Source organism: Folsomia candida, unplaced genomic scaffold (genome assembly GCF_002217175.1).
Source record: "Folsomia candida strain VU population unplaced genomic scaffold, ASM221717v1 Fcan01_Sc016, whole genome shotgun sequence".
NCBI classification, from domain to species: Eukaryota; Metazoa; Arthropoda; class Collembola; order Entomobryomorpha; family Isotomidae; genus Folsomia; species Folsomia candida.
This window is the reverse complement of record NW_019091208.1, coordinates 462,441-483,696: the sequence shown is the minus strand read 5'-3', so window position 1 is coordinate 483,696 and position 21,256 is coordinate 462,441. Positions and strand designations below refer to the sequence as shown.

Here is a 21,256-nt window from a genome sequence, read left to right as displayed (position 1 = left end):
TTTCACGTGTTCCGCAGACCTTTGATTAACCAACCTGCATCGTAGTTTCCACGAATTCATCGTTTTTCCTATATCTTATATAGCCATGTGACACAAAAGGCGGGAATGGAGGATCCAAGGCTGGAATGATATCGTGTATATGGGAAAAACGTTAATGGGGTCCCGATAATAGCAATTTTTGTAAAATAAATTATGAACGTCCCCTTTGAGCACGGGGGCTCCTGTTGATTGGATACATATGTACGTACATCCCCATATACCTACATACATACGTTTAATAATTTGGTTTAAGGCTTATCTGAATAATGTAGGATTTGTTTGCCACACACAAAATGTAGAGAATTTATTGCAGTGAACGTCCACGTGTCATGTCACCAAAAAATTTGTGGATAGTTTTAGCCCTCCTATCCATACCTGTGCATCTTCACTCAATTTACCCAAATTGAAGCTTCATCCATGATGAGGGAGTGAAGGAGAGTGAAGCTGAGTGAGGGAGTTGAAAACTTGGATCGAGTGAGTGAAGGTGAGTGAGGGAGACCCAAATGAGAAATGAGTGGAATGAAGGATGAAGGAGATGAAGGCTTCATCTCCTTCATCTCTCTCACTCCTTCTCCTCCGGGGAAGAAGGGTGAAGGAATATAGGGGAGAAAATTAGTTTACATACTCAAATAAGCGTTGCAATATCAACGTAGTACGGTCTCGTATTACCCCATGCAATTTTCACCGTGCCCCAGTCCAATGTCACGTTGCCCCAGCCCAGTCTCACGTTGCCCCAGTCTAGTCTCACATTGCCCCAGTGGAATCTCACATTGCCCCAGGCCAGTCTCACGTTTCCCCACTAGATGGCGCCAAATTATTTACATTATGATGACGCGAGAGACTGAATTGAGTGAAAGAAAGAGTGAAGGAAATAGATGATTGAAGGGAGTGAGTGACGTGATGAATGAGGGAGTGAAGGGAATGAAGGAGTGAGCATTATATTTATAAGCTATTGAAGCCTCACTCAGTCTTCCTTCACGTGAGTGAGGGGAGTGAAGGGAATTTGTGTCGAGGTGAAAATGAGGGAAGTTGAGTGAAGGGAAATTCGCTTGCACAGGTATGCTCCTATCTTTCTAGTGTTAAGCTCGTGGAAAGGGTTGGTGGATAGGCAAAAACTCAACAGTTTTTTTTGTTGACGTAGTACATAAACGTATTCAGCAATGTTATCAGAGCAAACAGATTGGGAAGAGATTCCATCGAGCATTGTACAGAAGGATCCAGAAGCATTTAATCACGCTCATTACGACCTACACAATTTCCGACTAGTTGGCAACATCCAGTTGCAAATCTAATCTTATCGTTGGCCTGGATTATCCATACAGGGTTTCGGGAATTCACATTCATACATGCGCGAATAATTCCCCTCATAGGGGGAATTGCTGTCAAACCCTGAAATTTATTGAAGAAAACGGGGATTTATCATCCAATTCTAATTTCAATTTTCGTGGTGGTTGAAAGCTGTAATTGGGGTAGCGATGCAAACCGCACTAAAAGTGTATAATTAACTGGGAGAAACAAAACTGGAGTTGTGGCATTATGCAAGCTCGGAATTAAGATTTTATATCCATTTTCCGTCCTTACAAGTTTGTAGTTTACACAATTTGTGCACACTTATGTCAACATTATTTATCTACTTATTTTGTTCGTATTTAGCACCATCGTTGGTGCAAAATTCGTGAACAATATGTTTTTTTAGTACTTTGCAACCAGACACCCTATTAGTTCAGTTTTAAAGGCTAATTAATTTTTTGAATTGTCAGCAATGTCATGATATCATAAATTATGGACTTTGTTAAATTTGAAAACCCCGACTACCCGTGGGTATTGCTCATATTTGCTACCCCAAATCCTCATAAAACCCTAATACCCCAAAAACCCTGGATAGCACACGCTAACTACCCGGAACCCTGGATGCATACCACACCTGCACATTTATGTACCTTAAACACGTTTGGCAGAAAATTCCTTGGTTCAATTCCGTTTGTCCGATTGGTTTGGGAAATTTTACTTATTTCAAACTGTAGAAAAATACTTTACCACTCCAAAAAATTGTTGGATATACATAAAACTAATAAAATTTACGTGTGAAGTGCATCGTCATCTTAAATTAATTTGTAGCCAAGTTAGCATTCATTTATTACATTCGGTAAGAAATTACAAGTTTTAGCATTTTGCTCTACATAAACTGTTTGACGCATTATTATTACAAAAAAACTTTAATTTTCATAGAAGGGACTGGAGCCGAAAGGTCAACAATGGGGGGTCTGACGTTGAGGCTAATTTTGCCAGCAATTTTTACTGCTGTTTACGTAGCATTCCTAAGTAAGCTGATTTAAATAATACTGAAAATCTCGTAACGTGGAGCTAAAATAAGTTCATAAAGTATGACTTGAACTGCACATACTTAACTTGTTTTTGAGTTATCATTCGGTAACGTATATGCAGCGGCGTAGCCAAGGGGGGGGCTAGGGGGGCTTGAGCCCCCCCAGAGCCCGGAAAAATAATAAAAAACTTAAAGAATTGCAATAAATTGCAAGAAAAATTAAAAAAAAAATAAGTTATGTATAAAATCTGCTACGCATTAGGGGACTTACTATTATTATTACTGTTACTGTTATTACTTCGTACCCGTAGTATTGTTTGTCGAAAAATAAGTTAGGACAGCTGAGAGATTTTGCAAGCGTCGTAAAACTACTAAAAAAATCATGCTACAATATCTAGTGACCTTAAAAATTTATTCTATATAATGTTTATCGCTATGACCTTTTTCGACAACATGTGACCTAACCTGGCTAAAATTGCGCGATCGACTTGAAATTCAAAATTTAAGCGTTTTGTGACTTCAAAAATGTATTTCTATTTTATGTTTATCGCCGTGACCCTTTTTCGACCTAATTCATAAACTGAACCTTTCTGTTTGCAACTTTACTCCATGAATTAGGTCGAAAAAGGGTCACGGGGATAAACATAAAATAGAAATACATTTTTGAAGTCACAAAACGCTTAAATTTTGAATTTCAAGTCGATCGCACGATTTTAAATTGTTTACGTTTTGGGTCAGCTTTTGAGTAGCCCTAAAGAGAAAAAGTGGTTCAGGGAGGTGGCTTATGCATGGCTAGTTGTTCTGCCTGATTGTAAGCTCACGGTTTTTATGAAGCTTGATGCTTCGTTTTTTTTATTTCTATGCTATTTTACGATACTAAGGATGCGAAGAGAAATTTGGATACCGGTTTTTGATATGAGGTGTGTGTAGGGTATTTAAATAATTCGTCGTTGAATTTTTCGTTCAAATGTTCGTCACTTTTTTCAGTAAAAAATATTGTAAGCTTCGTCGCCAAGATTTCTATGAGACGTGCAAAGGGTGTAAATCTACATAATCCGGTAACATTATTCACTGTAAAGAAAAAGTTTATTTTTCGAAACTGCAGGTATTACTCCCTTTCATAATTTGGACAAGAACTTTAAGTTACTAAAACTAACTAGTTGAAGTCAGTATGCCATGAAATTTGAGAACAGTTAGTCTTTTTCTGGTAGGTGAGACAATTTTGGACTAGTGGTGAGCCAAATGCTCAGTTGAACCGAGCTTGTTCCTGCTGGGTGATCCCGAGTTTAATTGAGCTTGAGCTAGCTGAGGTTTTCCTGAGTCGAGCTACGAGCCAGGCTTCTTTTGGGTCGAACCGAACTTTCCAAGAGCTCGTTGTTTTATAAAATTTCAAGTGGGGTGAAGTATAAAATTTGTACCCGTGTAGTTCAAACTACTCTTCCCCTCTTCACCTTAATATTTAACCTGTTTACACGAAAACTGAATAATCTAGCGTGTAAAATATTTCCTTCATCTGCAAACCATTTGTTTAAAATTTATTTCTGGGCTGTTGTTAAAGTTGGAGTTAAATAGTTATATGTCCAGCAGGAAACCCAAAGTTCTTAATGTACTACTTAATTACCTCAATACAACGATAAATATTCACGTTGAATTTATTTAGGGTATGGAGTATATGACAAGAAACCCTCAAGTTAGCAGCGCTTGATCAAGCTCGGCCTGGTTCAACTAAGCTGAACGAGCCAAGATTTTCTCAAGTCAAGCTTTAACGAGCCGAGCTTGTTCGAGTTTTTCCTGCGTCGAGCTTGTTTTGAGATTTTGCGATCCGAGCTTTTGAAAACCGCTGCTCGACGCATCTCTATTTTGAATTGTGCAGGTCATTTTACACCCTTGGAAAAATTATTCTTCATGCATTGCTACGAACTTTTTCTGGCGCATCCGAATTTTGAGTGATTTTAATTTTTAATTAACATTTCCCGCTTCTAGGACCTGCATCTCAAGGCTTTGGTGATTTTAATTAGAATTTATCTTCATTCTACCCATGGTAAAAATGTCAACGAAAAACATTAACGGGATTAATAGTTATAACTGATATTGTCTCTAGCGGAAGCCAAAAATGAATGTTATCTGAATAAATTTACACCCTCTATATTAGTCCTTAATCTTTGGATCAATTATTCCGATCATGCTCTAAGCCCTTTGTTGATGACCTTTGGCAATTTTTTCTCAAGTAGAGACTGGTTTGATATTTGAATAATCTTTAAAATTTTATTATTAAGGCGTTCATGATGCCCGGATTTTTTCGTACAATTTTTCTATTAATGCAAGTTGTGAATTAAAATTGGATAGCAAACTGTTGTGCAGCACAACAGGTTTGCTATCCAAGGAACACAAGGTTTATTTTTTAACTGGCCACTACCGCTTGAGGTGTCACGCTTTGCGTGAAAGCCACTTGGTACACCACTTTAGCCCAAATTTGCAGACCCTCGTTAATGTTTGCTCCGATTTTTTTGCCATAAGAAAACCACTGGGATGAATTATCTAGATACACCATATTTCCTACAGATAAAATACATGTTTGAGGAGTTGGTTGGTCAGGCAGTGTATATGGCATGCTAAAGCTAGTGGTTTGTAATACTTAAAGATATGTGTAACTATGTATCCATTCCCTATGTTAAAACGGTGTGAGTGAGTGAACGTAGAAATTTTAAGCCTAAAAAGGGTAATCCAATTTTTTTTGGCTGGGCCCCCCCCCAAGGCCCAATCCTGGCTACGCCGCTGCGTATATGTACGTATTGGCATTACCTCATCAAAAAGGTGGGTCGCCAATCTTACTCGTTTTAAGCTTAAGATGAGTAAATAGGATATGGCGAAAGTTTTTGGCCAAACTGACCGACTTCCGAAATGGCAAAAGCGGGTGATCTAAAAATCGGAGCTGACGCTACATATGTAATAAACCGTAGTAACGTTAGAAGTAGCTCACCCTGTCATAATGATTTGCATATAACTTTCCACCAAAGGTAGGGAATAAGCGGACAAAATAGATTATAACTCTCCTAAATTCTTGCACCAATTGTGCAATATAACCGGAAACATAATTTTGAAAACTTTGAAAAAATTGTCTGGTTCTTTCTCCCGACGTTCTGCATCATTGGTGCGTAGGGCGTCCCTTCCCCAATTATTTATTATAAAATTTATATATTTAGCGTCAATGGTGCAGAATAATCGAACAAATAGAACAGCATTTTGACATGATTTTTGGTGGGAAATAGATGGCCCAATTGTTACGCATCATTGATCTCGATCTATCTGCTGAATTAACTTGCACCATTTGCGTCAACGATTGTTTGATACCACTGGTGCTCCTTAGTCCTTTAATAATGGAGCAGGGACTTATTAATCAGCATCAATTGATGCAAAAAGGTCGTTAACATACAGACGGACGGACGGACGGACGGACAAAAGGAATTGAATAGCTCTCGTGCTACGCAGGGTGAGCTAATAAACCGTAGTAACGTTAGAAGTAGCTCACCCTGTAATAATGATTTGGTTATAACTTGCCCCAAAGGTGCAGAAAAATGCAACAAAATAGATACATAATTTTTATGCAATATTGCACCAATGGTGCAAAAAATCCAACGAAGTAGATCAATAATTTTTATGCAATATTGCACCAATGGTACAGATAAATTAAACAAAATAGATCAATAATTATTATGCATCGAGGACTGTCCAAAAATTGGCCATCACTGGTGCAGAAATACCTACCAACGATCACCGATAATTTTGAAAAATTTGTCAAAATTGTCTAATAACATCCGCCGACTACAGAGCGTGTTTCAAGATACATAACTCACTTTTATTTTTGAGATAACAAATGTTAGAGACAACTTGGATTATTGAAATTTGCATGTGACGTACCCAGATAGTCAAGGAACAGTTTGAAAAATAGCTCTTCGTTCTGTACATCCGCATGCCCCCACACTCCCCATCTAAGTGCGAGGTGCACATAAAGGACTTTTCCAATGATGAATTGCCCCATAAAAAATTGTTAAGAAACTGGCGACGACTGAATTCAACACCAGTCAAGCCCATGTTTCTAGTGTATTAAATTACAGTAGCATAAAGAGGCAGGGATCATTGGCTGGAGTTCCACCTCCACCAAAGTGGTGTCCAAGATAAGCCAGGCTCGAGGGCGAGTTGCAGACGATTGCACATTTCATCAGTAAGAAAAATCCGTCATCACAGATAAGTATGCCAAAATGTTGGGGGTGAGCCAGGCAACAGTTTTTAGAGTCACTCACTCTGACCTAATGCGACTAACGCGGAGGAAGACCCGGTGCACGCCCCCAAGCCGTCTTACATCAAGAATTTCAAAGCAACTTCGCGAAAACTGTACGAAAAATAATTTTCCAGTAATAAATTCTAAACTGAAATTACTCTTGACGAGTACTCTTGACATATTAATTATTTTGGACTTGGGTACTTGGAGCAGAAATTTTCAAGCTGATGGCTCGGGCGCAAAATGGGTTTTGGAAAACTTCTCACGAGCGGGTTGAACAAAATCACTCCAAAAAAGTGTGAAACGTGATGATGGCGTGAAAGAAGCGAATGCACCTCGTTAGACAAACTAATTGGCTACACATTGATGCAATTTATAAAATTCTCTAACGAAAAATAAAGCTGTAATAAAATAAATAAAAGTGAGTTTTGTATCTTGAAACACGCTCTGTAGTATGCATTATTGGTGCGCTATGCATCAAGTCTCCCAATTCTTTCGCATCAATTGGTGTTTCCAATTGTCAGATACCAACGATGCTATTAATTTATGAAAAAATGGACCAGGGACACATTAATTAGCATCAATTGATGCAAAAAGGTCGTTAACATACAGACGGACGGACAGGAGGAATTCAATAGCTCTCGTGCTACGCAGGGTGAGCTAATAAGGGGACGTGATCCAAAATAAATTACAAAATTAAGATATGTAACATCGGAACGGATTGATATTTTGCACAGTACGGTGTAATAACATAGAACATACAGTATGTAACTTATTTATTCAATGGTGCGATGACATAATTTTTATATCGACATGATCTCACAATTTTTAGCCCGAGTCAGGGCTTATGGAACCGTCATGTCCGTCCGTCCGTCCGTCCGTCCGTCTGTCCGGCACGATAGAGCCAAAACGGCTGAACCGAATGACTTGAAATTTTTACCATATGCATATTGGGCAAAGTTAGGAAACGAGTTCGAAGATGGGCCAAATCGGTCCAGTGGTTGACCGATGGGGGTCATCGGAGTGGGTGGGGTATTATGCACCAAAATTTCAAAATTGTCGTAGAAAGCTGAAATTTGGTACAGAGGTTGCTAATAGTTCCTAATAGATAAAAATGACTTCAAGTTGAAAAAATTTTCAATTTGAGGGACCCCATAGGGTGACCCATACTGATTTTTCAAAATCGTCATATCGACCTGAAATATGATAGGGAGGTTGCTAATAGGTCTTATTTGAAGAATATGAAATGAAATTGGTAAAATTCTTGTCTGGAGCGACCCTATGGGGTGACCCATACCGATTTTTAGAATTTGCTGGAAAACCATGAAATTCGGCACGGTGGTACGTAATGGCTTCTCATGAAATAATATGAAGTTAAAAGTGAGCAAAGTGTAACCAGAGAGTAACCCTGGAGCTGGTCCATACCGTTTTTAATAGAAAATAATAATAGAAAATCTAAGAAACATTTAACTATCCACAACAAGGAGTTTGGTAACATTATGTCGGTCAATTCGGAGAAAAATTTAGAAATCTGATTCACGGAGTCAGGGACTCTGTCCCTGACTCGGGCTATATGGAGTCTGCACTGTAGGTTTTATTTAGAACTCTTAAAAGTCTTAAACGTACTCTGGCTCTGGCTCGATCCTCCGTGTCTGAAAAGTCCTGTTTTCTTGGCAGAGAGGAGCGTGCACACGTTCGGATACACTTTTGCACGGATTTATGTGAAATTTTAAACTTCGTCCCAGAGATGCGAAATTTGGCATGCACATGCACCAACATATGCGACATCATAATATAACATCAATTCCCGTTCCGTTCGCTATAAATTTTTCAGGAAAAATCAAATGTCATCCCTATCATTTCACATGTTAAACTCTGTTTTCTAAAAAATTATACCTCAGCTCTGGGAAATATTTTGCAAATTCGGGTTTCGTAGATGTCTTCCATAAGAGCATGGGCAGTTTTTAAAAGCTCAAAACACTCCTCCCTTTTACCACTCCCAGGGGGTGTGGTCCGAAAACTGGTGAGTTTCTTAATCGGGTTTTCACGTATTTTTGAACCACAAAATTCCCAATACCATATTTATTGAGTGTTATATGCAAACCGCCACACCCACAGCCTTCAGAAGGACGGGTTGAAAATTCAGGGAAATTTGAGAGCCATGCAGATTTGATCATCGATCGCCACATTTGCTCTTAATTCGTCCAATAAGCTGTTATTATGAGTTTGCATACACATGTGTATAACATAAACATGTGTAAATAATATTATTTAGTTGCTTGTTAGGTACACTTTCTTACGAACTTTGTAATTGACAAAGTTTTCACATAAGTAGCTTGAATTCTTAATACTTTTCTTACATGTACGTAGAGGCCGGGGTGATAAAAAAATTGCAACGCACTTCTCGTCCCTCAACCTCCCTCAGGTCTCGTGTCTCTCAGGTCTCATCGCCCTCAACATCGCAAGCACCAGTGTTTGGCCCTAGAAGACGGACAAAACGATTACAGAGACAACCGATTCGCCCCGAGATAAAGAGTGATGCCGAGGGACTAACCAGACCAGGACAAATCGGTGTTCCTCCTCCTGTTCATACAAGTCAGTTTACTAAATCAATTGGCATGTTTATCTAAAAAAAACTAGCGAATAAGCCCGTCTTCAGCTGGGCGATGACGTAAGTAGGGATGCAACCAGTGGTGAAACCCATGGCTCGAGCGAGCACTCAGAACTATTTGAAACGTTTACCGCGTAAATAATTCATACAAATCGGGCAAGTCTAATAAGAATGGATATCTCCGAGCGTATGCTATCTGTATGCAGTAAACACTACTCTTCATTGGATACAGATGACCACTTGTGTATGCTCAGATTGATGGCACATTAAAATTTCTGCATTCACAATTTGGAAGATTATCAAAAATATGCACATTAGTATTACTTTGAAACACCACAAGCTAGCAAATTTCGATGCGTCTATTTATTTATTCATTTTAGGTCACTTTCCTTCTGTAAGTAGATGTGCACAACCGTTAACAAATCCGTATTCTCAATATGATTCCGGTTTCCCCTGCCCGTGTCCAGCCGACAGTTATTATTTCAATGATTTTCCGCCGCCATATTCGTACACTAACTGCGTGTTGACGACTTTGGCGTACATTTGCCACCTGCCAGCGTCGCAGGTATCGCAGCTCATACAAATGGATTTCAAGACTTTAGCTGAGAACTATCGCCTTATCAAGCCAGCTTTGGAAACTCTGGGAAGACGAAATGTTGAAATTCATCCAATTGAAAGCTTTTATGAGCTTCCTTCTCTCGTGAACAGACTGAACGCCATTTATCCAATATGTCGATATTTCATACTGATCATGAAAGACAGTCATGTATGGTACAGCCATGCCGTGGTATTAAACGCTTGCGAGATCGATGGTAACCTTGTAATGAAGCTGATCGATGCCCAACTCAACGTGACATCGGACCAAAGGATTAACTACACATATCCTGAATACAACCAACCGGTTGCATTAATTTCGTGGGAGGCGCCTGAAAACCCTGTGTTTCAGCGACGGCCGTGCATACGAATCTAATTGTAAGTTCATTAATTACTGATCGCTTTGCTACTGACAAAGGAGGTCTCCCAACGTATTCTCACAGATTTAGACCAAGCTGGTGTCGATTATAAATATGATTAGTATGAAATTTGCAGATGGCACTATCTGCCAATGCCCAGGTTTGGCGGAGATATTTGCAACCAAAGCGAGAAAAATGCGCATTAAATTGGAAAGAGTAAAATTTGCCAGCCTTTAGACGCGTTTTACCCTCTTTTAGATGCAAATCTCTTTGCCAAACCAGATAGTTCCATTTGCAAAATTCAAATTGTACTTATTATATTTGTGATCGATTCACGCTACTTTGGTCCAAAGCTGTGAGCATACATACGTTGGGAGACAACCATTGTGTGTGAGTCTGACACAAGATCATGTAGTGGGTCCTTTATTATACTAAACGTGTATATGTAAAGTCCGATAGAGCGCCGTGGTTCTTACCAGACGAGGTCTGGGGTGGTTAAGTTCGAGCCGTTTCACAACTACGCCCAAACGGCATTGTGGTATGAGCCTCGGATTTGCTTCCCCGTTTAGCGACATTAATGAGGTAAAACGTCAACATTGTCACATTTCTTCACTTTTCATGCAATGAGTAATGAGCAATGAGTATGTTGACGTTTTACCTCATTTACACAGACACAGGGTCAGAAGTAGATGGTCAAAATAATGATGATTTTTGAAATCTCCACCTTAAATAACGTCTAAGGCCGTGGCCCCAAAAAATTTGACATTTTTGACTTTTACGTAATTTATACCGAAATGGGGTCATCACAGGTCAAAATAAAGGTGATTCTTGAAATCCGTCCCAAAGTACGTCTAGAACGTGCACACATTTGTGCAAAAAGTCGTGCAAAAGTACTTGCATGATCTGTCCAGGGATTGAACCTGGCGTAGTGTGGCTAAACGGAGCAGCAAGCCGGTGGTTCACACCACCACGCCATGTGGGCGTAGTGGTGAAACGGCTCGAACTTAACCACCCCAGACCTCGTCTGGTAAGAACCACGGCGCTCTACCGGACTTTATACACGCTTAGTATAATACTCACCTGATTGGCCCTTTCTAAAGTGTGCTGAAAATACTAACCGTTTTGTAGATTTGTGAATCATTTATTGAGAATAAATATCTTTAAATTATATGAAAATTATTATTTATTCCTAAGCATACATGTTTTTATGCATATATAAGCTAATACTACGCTTACACCAGGAGGACAATTGATTTAAGGAAATTTATTTTTAGTACATAAAAGTATTTACTTTTATTTTTATTCTGTTTGTTACACGAGTTTATACAGATTTCTAACATGGAATAACAATGTATGTATGCTACGCTACTAAAATATGTAGAAAATGCTTTCTTATCATTTCTTATACCAATTCCATTTTCCATGCAGTTGAAAACGGCTATAAAAATTGAGAATGCATATATATTCACATACACAGTCATAATCATGATGCAAATATATTAAGACTTGCATACAATTGGGAGGATGTGGTACATACATATGTAGACAGTCGCCTGATAATATTTGATTCTGTATATCATCACGTATTGGCTTCCCTTATCAAGCACATATTTAGTTTATCAAAAGATAAGCTTCAGCAAATATGCTCCGTCATTGCAAGTAGCTAAGCCTACACATACAATTAATTGAACCCAGTCTCCTGCCACGTACGCCCAATTCCACTTAAAAAATCCACCTTCCAGATTTGAACTTAAAATGGGCTACGAAATAGACGATATTGTTGATTTTGTTGCAAACATATCCGTCTCCAATGCTGAAAGAACTTTCCTTTTAAAGAACTCAGCACCATTTTAAATATATCAACACATTGATCGTTCAGAATTTTGAAATATATTCGCAGAGGGTAGAAATGATTAAAAATGCGTTGCTGTTCGAATTAATTGAAGTTTCGGATTTCTTACCGAGTCACACCCCTCCAAATGCGTTACCCAGTCAGCCACCGAGTCAATCTTGTTTCCACATCCGTAGGGACAGGACGTCTTGTCGGAAAAGTGGACCAACTCCACGTGCAGAAGGAGGTGCGCCTTTTTCGAGAAAGTTTTTGCACAGATTTCACACCGATAGCGTGGCTCCGGCATTGGACGATTGTGCCGCTGCTGCATGTGCTTCTGCAACCTGGCCACGTGCGTAAACTGCCTCGGGCAAAGGGTGCATTTCCGTTTAGTCGCGCCATGAAGGGAGCGCATGTGCACGTGCAAGGCGACGTAAGACGTGAAACGCTGGTCGCATTTTAGGCAAGGAATTCGTTCTTGATCTGGAGGGGCGCCTCTGTAAGAAAAAAAATGCAGAAACTTTAAAACGCTTGGTTATAATATTTGCTAATTAATAAATTAATAAGAGTATATAGATTAGATTTATGTAGTAGGGACGGCAAATTACGCGAACTAGAGAAGAAAGGTGTCGTCAACGTGAACAAATTTCAAAAACTGTGCCATATAAAATTTTAGAGATCAAAATAAAATGAAAATCCTTGGTGTTTGATAAGTAAATCTTTTTTGTTCCCATATATCAAACTGTGCCAGATAGCATCTCAGAATTTTTTGTCTGTATTTTTTTAACGACAATATTGTAGAAAATGAACTTGAAATGAAATAAAAATGGAAACAATAGTTTTTCAATTTTTCTAATATTTTTCGTCCTTCCAGATAACCTTTAAGATTCTTTTGTCTGTATTTTTTTTTAAAGTAAGGCTGGAAATTTGCACTCACCCCGTCTTCCTGGTAAATTCGGCTAGAAGAAAATTTTAGCCGGGTTACTTATATGTTTCAATGATCTGCGTAATATTTAAACCTCACCCGAAATCTGGTCGTCATCGGCGTTACTTTCTGCATGGTAAAGAGGATCACCCGTGATTTCGGGAGGGTCGTAAGGAATTTGCTCGATTTTTACGGGAAATTCTTCTTCTGGGAATTGGTGGGGGTCGTCGTTGGGAATGGAAATCTGGTTGGTTGCAATGGCGTCCTGACAGGAGGGGCACCTGGGTGAGAAAAATTAAATGAGTTAAACATGAGATACACTAGGGAGCAAAATTATTCGGGCAAAGGTAACCCCGAAATTCAAATTACAATAATTGAGTAACTGGCGAAGGTATCGCTTTCAATTTTTCTGCAATTTATGCACAATTTCATAGCCTTTCGATGGTATGAAACCTGTTTTTGAAAAAGTGCACATTTTTATGTACATAAACAATAAAATACTGAAAAAAGTCAGAAAAAAGAGAGACAAAATTTCCTTAACTTGTGGAAATTGGTGAATTTTTTCCATTAAAGTAGCCCAACATGACTCTGTGGATTGTTTTTATTTTTCTTAGAAAATAAAATTCTCATAAAACTGACCGGAAACGTGAAGCGCAGGAAGATATCTTGCATCCGGAAGTCCCGACTTTGGAACGTGACCATTTCTCGGACAATGGTGATCTTGGAGGGCAGTTTTGCGAGTAAATCTCTGCCCGCAGGAGGGACAAGGGCACGTGTTTTCTGGATGTACCCGGAGGAGGTGTTGCATCTGGAGGAGGATGTTGCGAAAAACGGCGGGACAATATTTGCACGCGCATTCCGATTCTGCCCGCTAATAACAAAATTAAAGCGAATTAAGTAATAAATAAAAATGAAGTCCGGGTAGAGTTTAGTGGATTAATCGACCTGGTAAAAGAAAGTATGTATGTATCATTGATACAGTATCAGTCCGAATAATTCTGTTTGGAGAGGGTTTTTAACAGCAAAAATCGAACTCGGTTTTATTGCATACTTTTCCAACGGAGAGGCTCAGATCAGGTTCGGATGGATATTTTTTCAACACAAAAATCGAATTCGGTTCGATTAAGTATTTATTCAGTCGAAATATTGCGATCCGGTTCGGATGGACAATGTCAATTGGACATTTTTTCAACGGGAATATTCCGGTTTGGTTCGGATCGACATTTTTTGAACGGGAATAATGGGAATATTCCGATTCGGTTCTGATCGATATTTTTCTAACAAAAAAGTTCCGATGAACCTGAAAAAACTTGACTCTGACCTCGGATTGTCACAAAATTTAAGATTTTTTTACCATTTTTGGCGAATCGCACCCCTCCAAATGAGTCAACCAGGCAGCCTCTGAGTCAATCTTGGTTTCGCACCCGTACGGACAGGACGTCTTGTCCGGGAGGTGGACCCCTTCCACGTGACGCTGCTGGGTTGCCGGGCTGGCGAAGGTTTTTGCACAAATGGCACACGAGTGACGCGGTTCTAGCCATGCGTTCTGTGGAATTGGAACATTGTGATGGGTGAACATGTGCCTTTGCAGAAGGGTCAATTTGGCGAAGGCTTTCGGGCAAAGGGTGCACTTCCGGTGGTACGTGACCCACTCGTGCGAGCTGAGAAAAAAATGTCGGCGAAATTCCAAGTACGAGGTGAAAATCTGGTCGCATTTTGGACATGGAATTGGCCTCTGTTGTCTGTGCAAAATTGATAAGAGGGGACATTCATAAATTATGTGAGGCAAAAATCGCGATTTTCTAGATCCCCACACGACCCTTTAACATGACACGATGTCATTGGAGCCTTAAGACCGTTACATAATTTAGGAACGACCCCTTTAGCATTTTGTTAATTCGCTGTCTTAATTTATAAAAATTTGTAGGGGCCGTCCATAAATTATGTAATGAAAATGTCGCGATTTTCTAGACCCCTCCCCCTACCCCCCGCTCAACCCTTTTAATATGTGTAGCAGACACGATATCAACGATTTTTTTCGACTTCCACCACCCCTCTCGCATTACGTAATTAATGGACGGCCCATAATTTAAACGTTTGTAAACAGGTTTGGAATTAAGTAAAAATTGTGGCAAGTCATATTAAGGATAAGTGTATTAAACCAAGGAATAACATCCACCACTTAAAAAAACTGTAAAGGGGCTATCCATATATTACGTCATCAAAAATTCTCGATTTTAGCACACACCCACCCATCGAATACGTTAAGGGATAGGAAATTTTAACATGGGAGGCATAGAAAGGCCTAAACCACACACCCACTAAACAAATCATCCGTAATATGTGAACGTTCCCAAAACTGGATTCTAAGAAATTCTTGGAAATTTATGGGTCACTCACCGCTCGGTCCTTTCGAATGCCGCTGTAAAAAGAAATTTAGTCTTAGCTGAGTATTTTTAGCATATTTTTTGTTCTTTAATCTCACCCGCAAAATCCGCATCAGAAATGTCGCGATGGATTTTCCTGCTGCTCAAGTGTCGGAGGAGGTGAGCATGCTTGGCGAATTTCTTGTGACATAATTGACACGCAGATTTCTTCAAGTCTAAATTTGGATGGAAACCTACGTAAAGAATAAATAAGAGAGCTTGAATTATTTCATGGTCATTATAGGTTAGGGCCGTCCATAAATCACGTCTAAACCTCTAATGATTTACACACACACCTGTTCACATTCACTCATTTAGAAGAGAATAAATAAGTTATTCATTCATTATTCAATAAATTAATGAGTGAATATTTTTTTCAAAATTTTTGAACTAGTAAAAATTTATTTATTGCATATTCATGAATAATGAATGCATGAATAATTGTGTCCACTAAAAATTTTGCTTCATGCTTTGCTTTCTATGCTTCATACATACATAGAAATCTATCTAGAAAGCAATTTTGAAATGAATAGGAATGAATAATGAATAAATACTTATTTTCAAATTTTGAATAATGAATGAATTATTTTTCCAATTTTTTTAAGTAGGATGAATTTTGAATGAATAAACATTTTTTAACAGGTTTGATTACATGGAGAGGGGGCTAGAAATTCGCGATAAAATACTTACGTAATTTATGAAGGGCCCCTAATTAATTACAAAACTTACGGACAATATCAGCCTCGGAAACGTCGGGATGAATTTTCTTATTGGTCATGTGGCACTTGTAATTATGATGCCTCGTAAATGTGACATTGGGTTGGCATATTTTGCAAACATATTTTGGTTCCACATGGACCCCAGAATTGGCAACTTCGTCATCCTCACTTTCCGACATTTTTAGAGGATCTGACGTGATTTCGGAAATTTCTACGGAGAATTTTTCCTCCTCCTCCGCAAAGTGTTGGGCGTCGTCCTCGTTGTAAATCTGGTCGGCAGGAGGAGGCGCCACTTGGTTGGATAATTCTGCATTAAAGACAGAAGTTTTTGCATATTTACACAATTTAATTGGAATGAATTACATTATGCAAATTATTGAGGGTACATCATCACAGAGATGTGGAGGAAGCTACTCAGGGAAAGGGTCATGGTGATGAGAAAAATGGCCAAAGACTTTTGGTCAGGGTAAGGAAAACCCCGGGGTGTTGCTATTGAAAACCCATACCCCGGGGGTTTACCTGGGTTTTGCGGGTAGTCGGGGTAGTCGGGGTTTTGGGGGCAAACTGAGTCAGTGTCTCATGTATTAAGTTCAGAAATTAATGAAAAAAATCAGTTTTTCAGTAATTTCGCAACAAAACTGGTTATTAATTATATTTTGATAAGTAATTAATTTGTTGAATTTCTAGTCATGCCCTGTGATCATATTTTGTAAAATTTGAAAACCCCGACTACCCGTGGGTATTGTTCAAATTTGCTACCCCAAAACCCACCAAAACCCGCAATACCCCAATACCCCAAAAACCCAGGGTAGCATACCATGCTTTTGGTTTCAACGGTTTTAGACGCAGTTTTTTTGGGGGGGGGAATTGGTATAGTTTATGTTTCCTAAAAACTAAAATTATTTTGTCGGGCCTTTCGTAGAACAAAACTTACGGGCAATATCAGCCTCAGAAACGTCAGGATGAATATTCTTGTTGGTCATGTGGCACTTGTAATTGTGATTCCTCGTAAATGTGACATTGGGTTGGCATATTTTGCAAACATATTTTGGTTCCACATGGACCCTGGAATTGGCAACGTCGTCATTCTCACTTTCCGACATTTTTAGAGGATCTGACATGATTTCGCAAATTGGGTCGCCTTTTACGAAGAATTTTTCCTCCTCCTCATCAGTGAATCCGGTTAATTGGAGGGCGTGCTCATTGTTGTAAATCTGGTCGGCAGGGTAATGCGCGACTGCGTTGGAAAATTCTGCATAAAAGACAGAATTTGACAATAAATTTGACACAAAATTTGCAAGCCATCGCATATCTCGCAAATTGAATTTACAAAGTTTTGTAAAATTTGCGAGATTTTGCAAAAATTTTACTGGAAACTATGAATTTTTTTTACCAAGCAAATGAGCATGCTCTTACATATTTCGCAATTCATCGGTAAGAGAAAATACAGAAATCCATGGAAACAACTTCAAAACAGGTGTTTTAGTAGATTTGTGTGTGAAATCAAATTTTGCAAATCTCCTCACGACACAAGTATTATTCATAAATTATGTCACGCGAGAGGGGGGAGGGGGTTCTAGAAAATGGCGAATTTTGCGTGACAAAATTTAGGGATCTCCGCTTATGTCGGCAACTGACCGGAAATGTCTGGGCGAATAATCTTGTTCCTCATGTGGCGATTCGATATGTTCGGTTGAGACACATATTTTGATCCGGAATTGACATCCGGTCCCGAGTTTAGAACGTTTTTCTCCAATATTTTGAAACAAGAATGACTACTGAGGACGGACTGGAGGGTAAATCTCTGCTGGCATGTGGAACATGGGTACGTGTTTTGCGGATGGACGCGCAGGTGGTGTTCTATCCGGAGAAGGGTGTTCCTGAACACGGCGGGACAATATTTGCAAATGCTTTCGGATTCTACACTCTGAACAGAAAATTTCAAAAAATCAGAAAAATCACATATGGGGCAGAGCTGAGATGGTTATCCGGCTTAAGGATAAAGTATCCATCCGAACCGAATCCGAATCATTCGGTTGAAAAAATATCTATTTCAACCGAATTGGAATCATTCGGCTAGAAAGTATTCATCCGAACCGAATTTTCCCGTTGAAAAAATATCCATCCGAATCGAATAATTCAGGTGGGTATTTTTTTCTTACCCAAAATATTCAGATTTTCATCGGATAATATTTTTACCCAAAATATTAAGATTTTCATAGGATAATATTTTTACCCAAAATATTCAGATTTAGTTCGGAAAAATAATTCAACTCAGGTCTACCTTATTTATTCAAATTTCTGCCTATTTACCATTTTTGGTGAGCCGCACCCCTCCAAATGGGACACCCAGGCAGCCTCCGAGTCAATCTTGACTTGACATCCGTACGGACAGGACGTCTTATCCAGGAAATGGACCGTTTCCACGTGGCGCTGCATGCCCGCTAATGCCATTATCTTTGCACAGATGGCGCACGAATGGAGCGTTTCTCTCCGCACCCTGGTCAGCATAGGGATTGGGACGTTGTGCCGGGCGAACATGTGCCTTTGGAGGAGAGTCGACTTGGTGAAGCTTTTCGGGCAAAGGGTGCACTTCCGGCGGAAAGGGGCCCACTCGTGAGAGACGCGATTGTGCTTTTGTAAGCCTACCTTCGAGGCGAAAGTCTTGTCACATTTGGGGCACGGAAATTCCTTCCGTTTTGGGGGGACGGATCTGAAAAATGGGAGATTTTTTGTTAATTCGATAGAAAAATCTATATTATAAGCTGGAAATTTTTGTCTGCAACGGAAATGAAAGTAATTTTCCGTGACGGAAGTGAAAGTTTCACTTCCGCTGCCAACCAACATTTCCAGCTAATAATACAGATACAGTACAAAAACAAAAATAATTCTGTGGAATTATGAACAATACCGCTTAATTTTCACGAAAATCAAATAAACCCGTCGCTCGGCGGGAGACAGGCTTATACGCTAGTATGTAATAAGGTTAAAGAACGTTTCAAAATTTTTGAATTTGTGTTCAATTTTAAATACAAAGTGTGATAAATCAAATTATACTAAGAATTATAAGGCCATTCGGAAACATTTGATTGTTAAATTCTGAAAAAATGGAAATCTTTTTTAAGAAATATGTATGTAGGCTGACTTTATACTCACCGTTTTCGTTCTGTGGTCTTAACTGCGGCTGTGGCCGCTGTGGAAAGAAATTAAAGTTTGTATTTTAGAAGGTTTTCTTTTAAATTATTTATCTATACTGTTCGTCCAATATTAATAGTCGCAATTTCTTGGAAAATTTTCTGAGAGGTTATTTGATTGTTAATTGAAAAATAAATAATCTGTCAGGTAACCTGTCAGAATTTTTTGCGACTAATAATATTGGACGAACAGTGGTGTAGTGTGTAATCTCACCTGCTAAATCAACCTCAGAAAGATCGGGACGCAGTTTCCTGCTCGCTAAATGTCGGAGGAGGTTAACTTTCTTGGCGAATTTACATTTGCATAATTTGCACGCAAATTTCCGTTTGACTGAATCAGGTTGTTGGAGGTCTAAATAGTAAATAAATAACTTAGAATGTACATACCTAGATTCGCGAAATTATATTTTGCAAATCCAATCCGGGATTGGAAATCCCCTAAAATTCTGAGCTTCGCAAAAATGTGTTGCGTTGCAAACTAACACGTTTCCGTGTAAATAATTATTTTTGTTACGTAACAAATTAATCTTACGGGCGATATCATCCTCAGAAATGTCGGGATGAATATTCTTGTTCTTCAGGTGGCGTTCGTAGCCGGCATTATCGTAAAAGGTGGCGTTAGGGTGGCATATTTTGCAGATAAGTTCCACTCCAACATCGGAATTTGCAAGGTCGGAGTCGTCATCACTTTCGGAGGAAGGATGAGGTGTTATCTCGTCCAGGTTATCGTCGTCGACGTCGTCTTCGTCGCAGATTGGCTCGACTTTTACTGAGAATTCTTCCTCCTCTTCAACGCATCCGCTTAATTGTTGGTCATTGTTACCATTGTTGGCCGCTATTTCGTGGCACAATTCTAAATTAATTAAGCGTTATAAAATCATAAATTAATTTAATACGATAAATTTGCATTTATTTATTCACCAGTAATTTTGGCGTCTTCCTTTCGCCCTTTATTGAACAGTCCGTTCCTGCTGGAGATGATGGCACGGAGAGAAATGGTGATATTTGCAATCTGCGTGGTCAACTTGGCCAACGAGAGGATCGCGGAGGAGCAAATTTTGCAACAAAATATTGCAGGATGATGGTCAGTTTGTGAAATGAGGGAAATTTGCTCCTGATTTAGAATTTCGAATTTGGCAAGAATTTCCGTTAGTTGGAGGGTGAGAGGACGCAGATTGGTCCCAGATTCGGTGCAGATTGAACAGAAGGACGGCGTTAGTTCTGGGGATGAGTGATCCTCTTCAATTTTGGGGGGGAAGTTGGTGGTGACAAAATTTGACCTGTGGAGAAGGACCGTGGAGGAAAGTAAATCTTGTAAAATGTGTCCTGTCCCTTTCTTCGTCATTTTCTGTGTAAAATAGTGCAGATTTAGCAGAATTTACATTTATGTTTGCTTTAATTAATGTAAAATTGAAATTTCTTCTAAATTTAGAGATTATTCGATTAAATTACCCTTATTTATACGTACGTAAGTACCTATGAATGTGTTAAATATGACGTGAGATCGTGAAAATTAGTTAACTGACTAAATTTTTATTTAGACTTCTATAAGAAGAATTAGCAAAAATATGCAAACAGATTTGGTCAGCTGCTGGCTGATGTGTGAGCGGGTTTTGATCAGAGTGAATGCCGCCCTCGAGATGGAACGATGATGCTCGAGTTTTCAGCATGGTTTGCATGTGCATGCAAAATGCATGAAAAAACATGGAAAATGTATGAAAAAGCATGGAAAATGCATGAAAACATGGAAAACGGTCAAACTTTTTATAATCCTGGACAAATTTTGCACAACGGTTGGATACATTTTAGTTGTCATCTTCTTTTTTTTATTATACCTTGTGTAAATGTTGTCCAAACTTATGCTAAATTTGACCGTTTTCCAGGTCTTCATGCATTTTCCAAGCTTTTTCATTCATTTTCCATAGCCACACACTTAAAATAAAAAACTCACTTCAC

At 39.0% G+C, this 21,256-nt stretch overlaps 2 protein-coding genes across 5 annotated transcripts; one reads left to right on the top strand and one right to left on the bottom strand.

Moving 5' to 3' along the window:
- The first annotated feature begins 41 nt into the window (after window positions 1-41).
- On the top strand, window positions 42-11,747 carry LOC110856582. Its single transcript, XM_022105068.2, has 4 exons — window positions 42-2,185; window positions 2,269-2,361; window positions 9,012-9,236; window positions 9,633-11,747. The coding sequence occupies exons 2-4, from the start codon at window positions 2,295-2,297 to the stop codon at window positions 10,220-10,222; spliced, it is 882 nt and encodes a 293-aa protein (XP_021960760.1). The 5' UTR covers window positions 42-2,185; window positions 2,269-2,294; the 3' UTR covers window positions 10,223-11,747.
- Window positions 11,748-12,413: 666 nt separating this feature from the next.
- On the bottom strand, window positions 12,414-20,911 carry LOC110856446 (zinc finger protein 521). Of its 4 annotated transcripts, none has more exons than XM_035857116.1 (16): window positions 20,777-20,911; window positions 20,222-20,648; window positions 19,833-20,153; window positions 19,515-19,652; window positions 19,263-19,299; window positions 18,420-18,819; window positions 17,745-18,033; window positions 17,041-17,358; window positions 16,117-16,413; window positions 15,447-15,581; window positions 15,362-15,383; window positions 14,316-14,703; window positions 13,601-13,832; window positions 13,061-13,242; window positions 12,974-12,995; window positions 12,414-12,533 (listed from the first exon to the last, which is right to left on the bottom strand). In XM_035857116.1, the coding sequence occupies exons 2-14, from the start codon at window positions 20,643-20,645 to the stop codon at window positions 13,151-13,153; spliced, it is 3,093 nt and encodes a 1,030-aa protein (XP_035713009.1). In that variant the 5' UTR covers window positions 20,646-20,648; window positions 20,777-20,911; the 3' UTR covers window positions 12,414-12,533; window positions 12,974-12,995; window positions 13,061-13,150. The 4 variants fall into 4 exon arrangements, with proteins under 4 accessions (XP_035713009.1, XP_035713008.1, XP_035713010.1 ...); XM_035857115.1 differs by having other exon boundaries at window positions 20,753-20,906; XM_035857117.1 differs by lacking the exons at window positions 12,414-12,533; window positions 12,974-12,995; window positions 13,061-13,242 and adding an exon at window positions 13,907-14,261 and having other exon boundaries at window positions 13,693-13,832; window positions 20,753-20,906.
- Window positions 20,912-21,256: the final 345 nt, after the last annotated feature.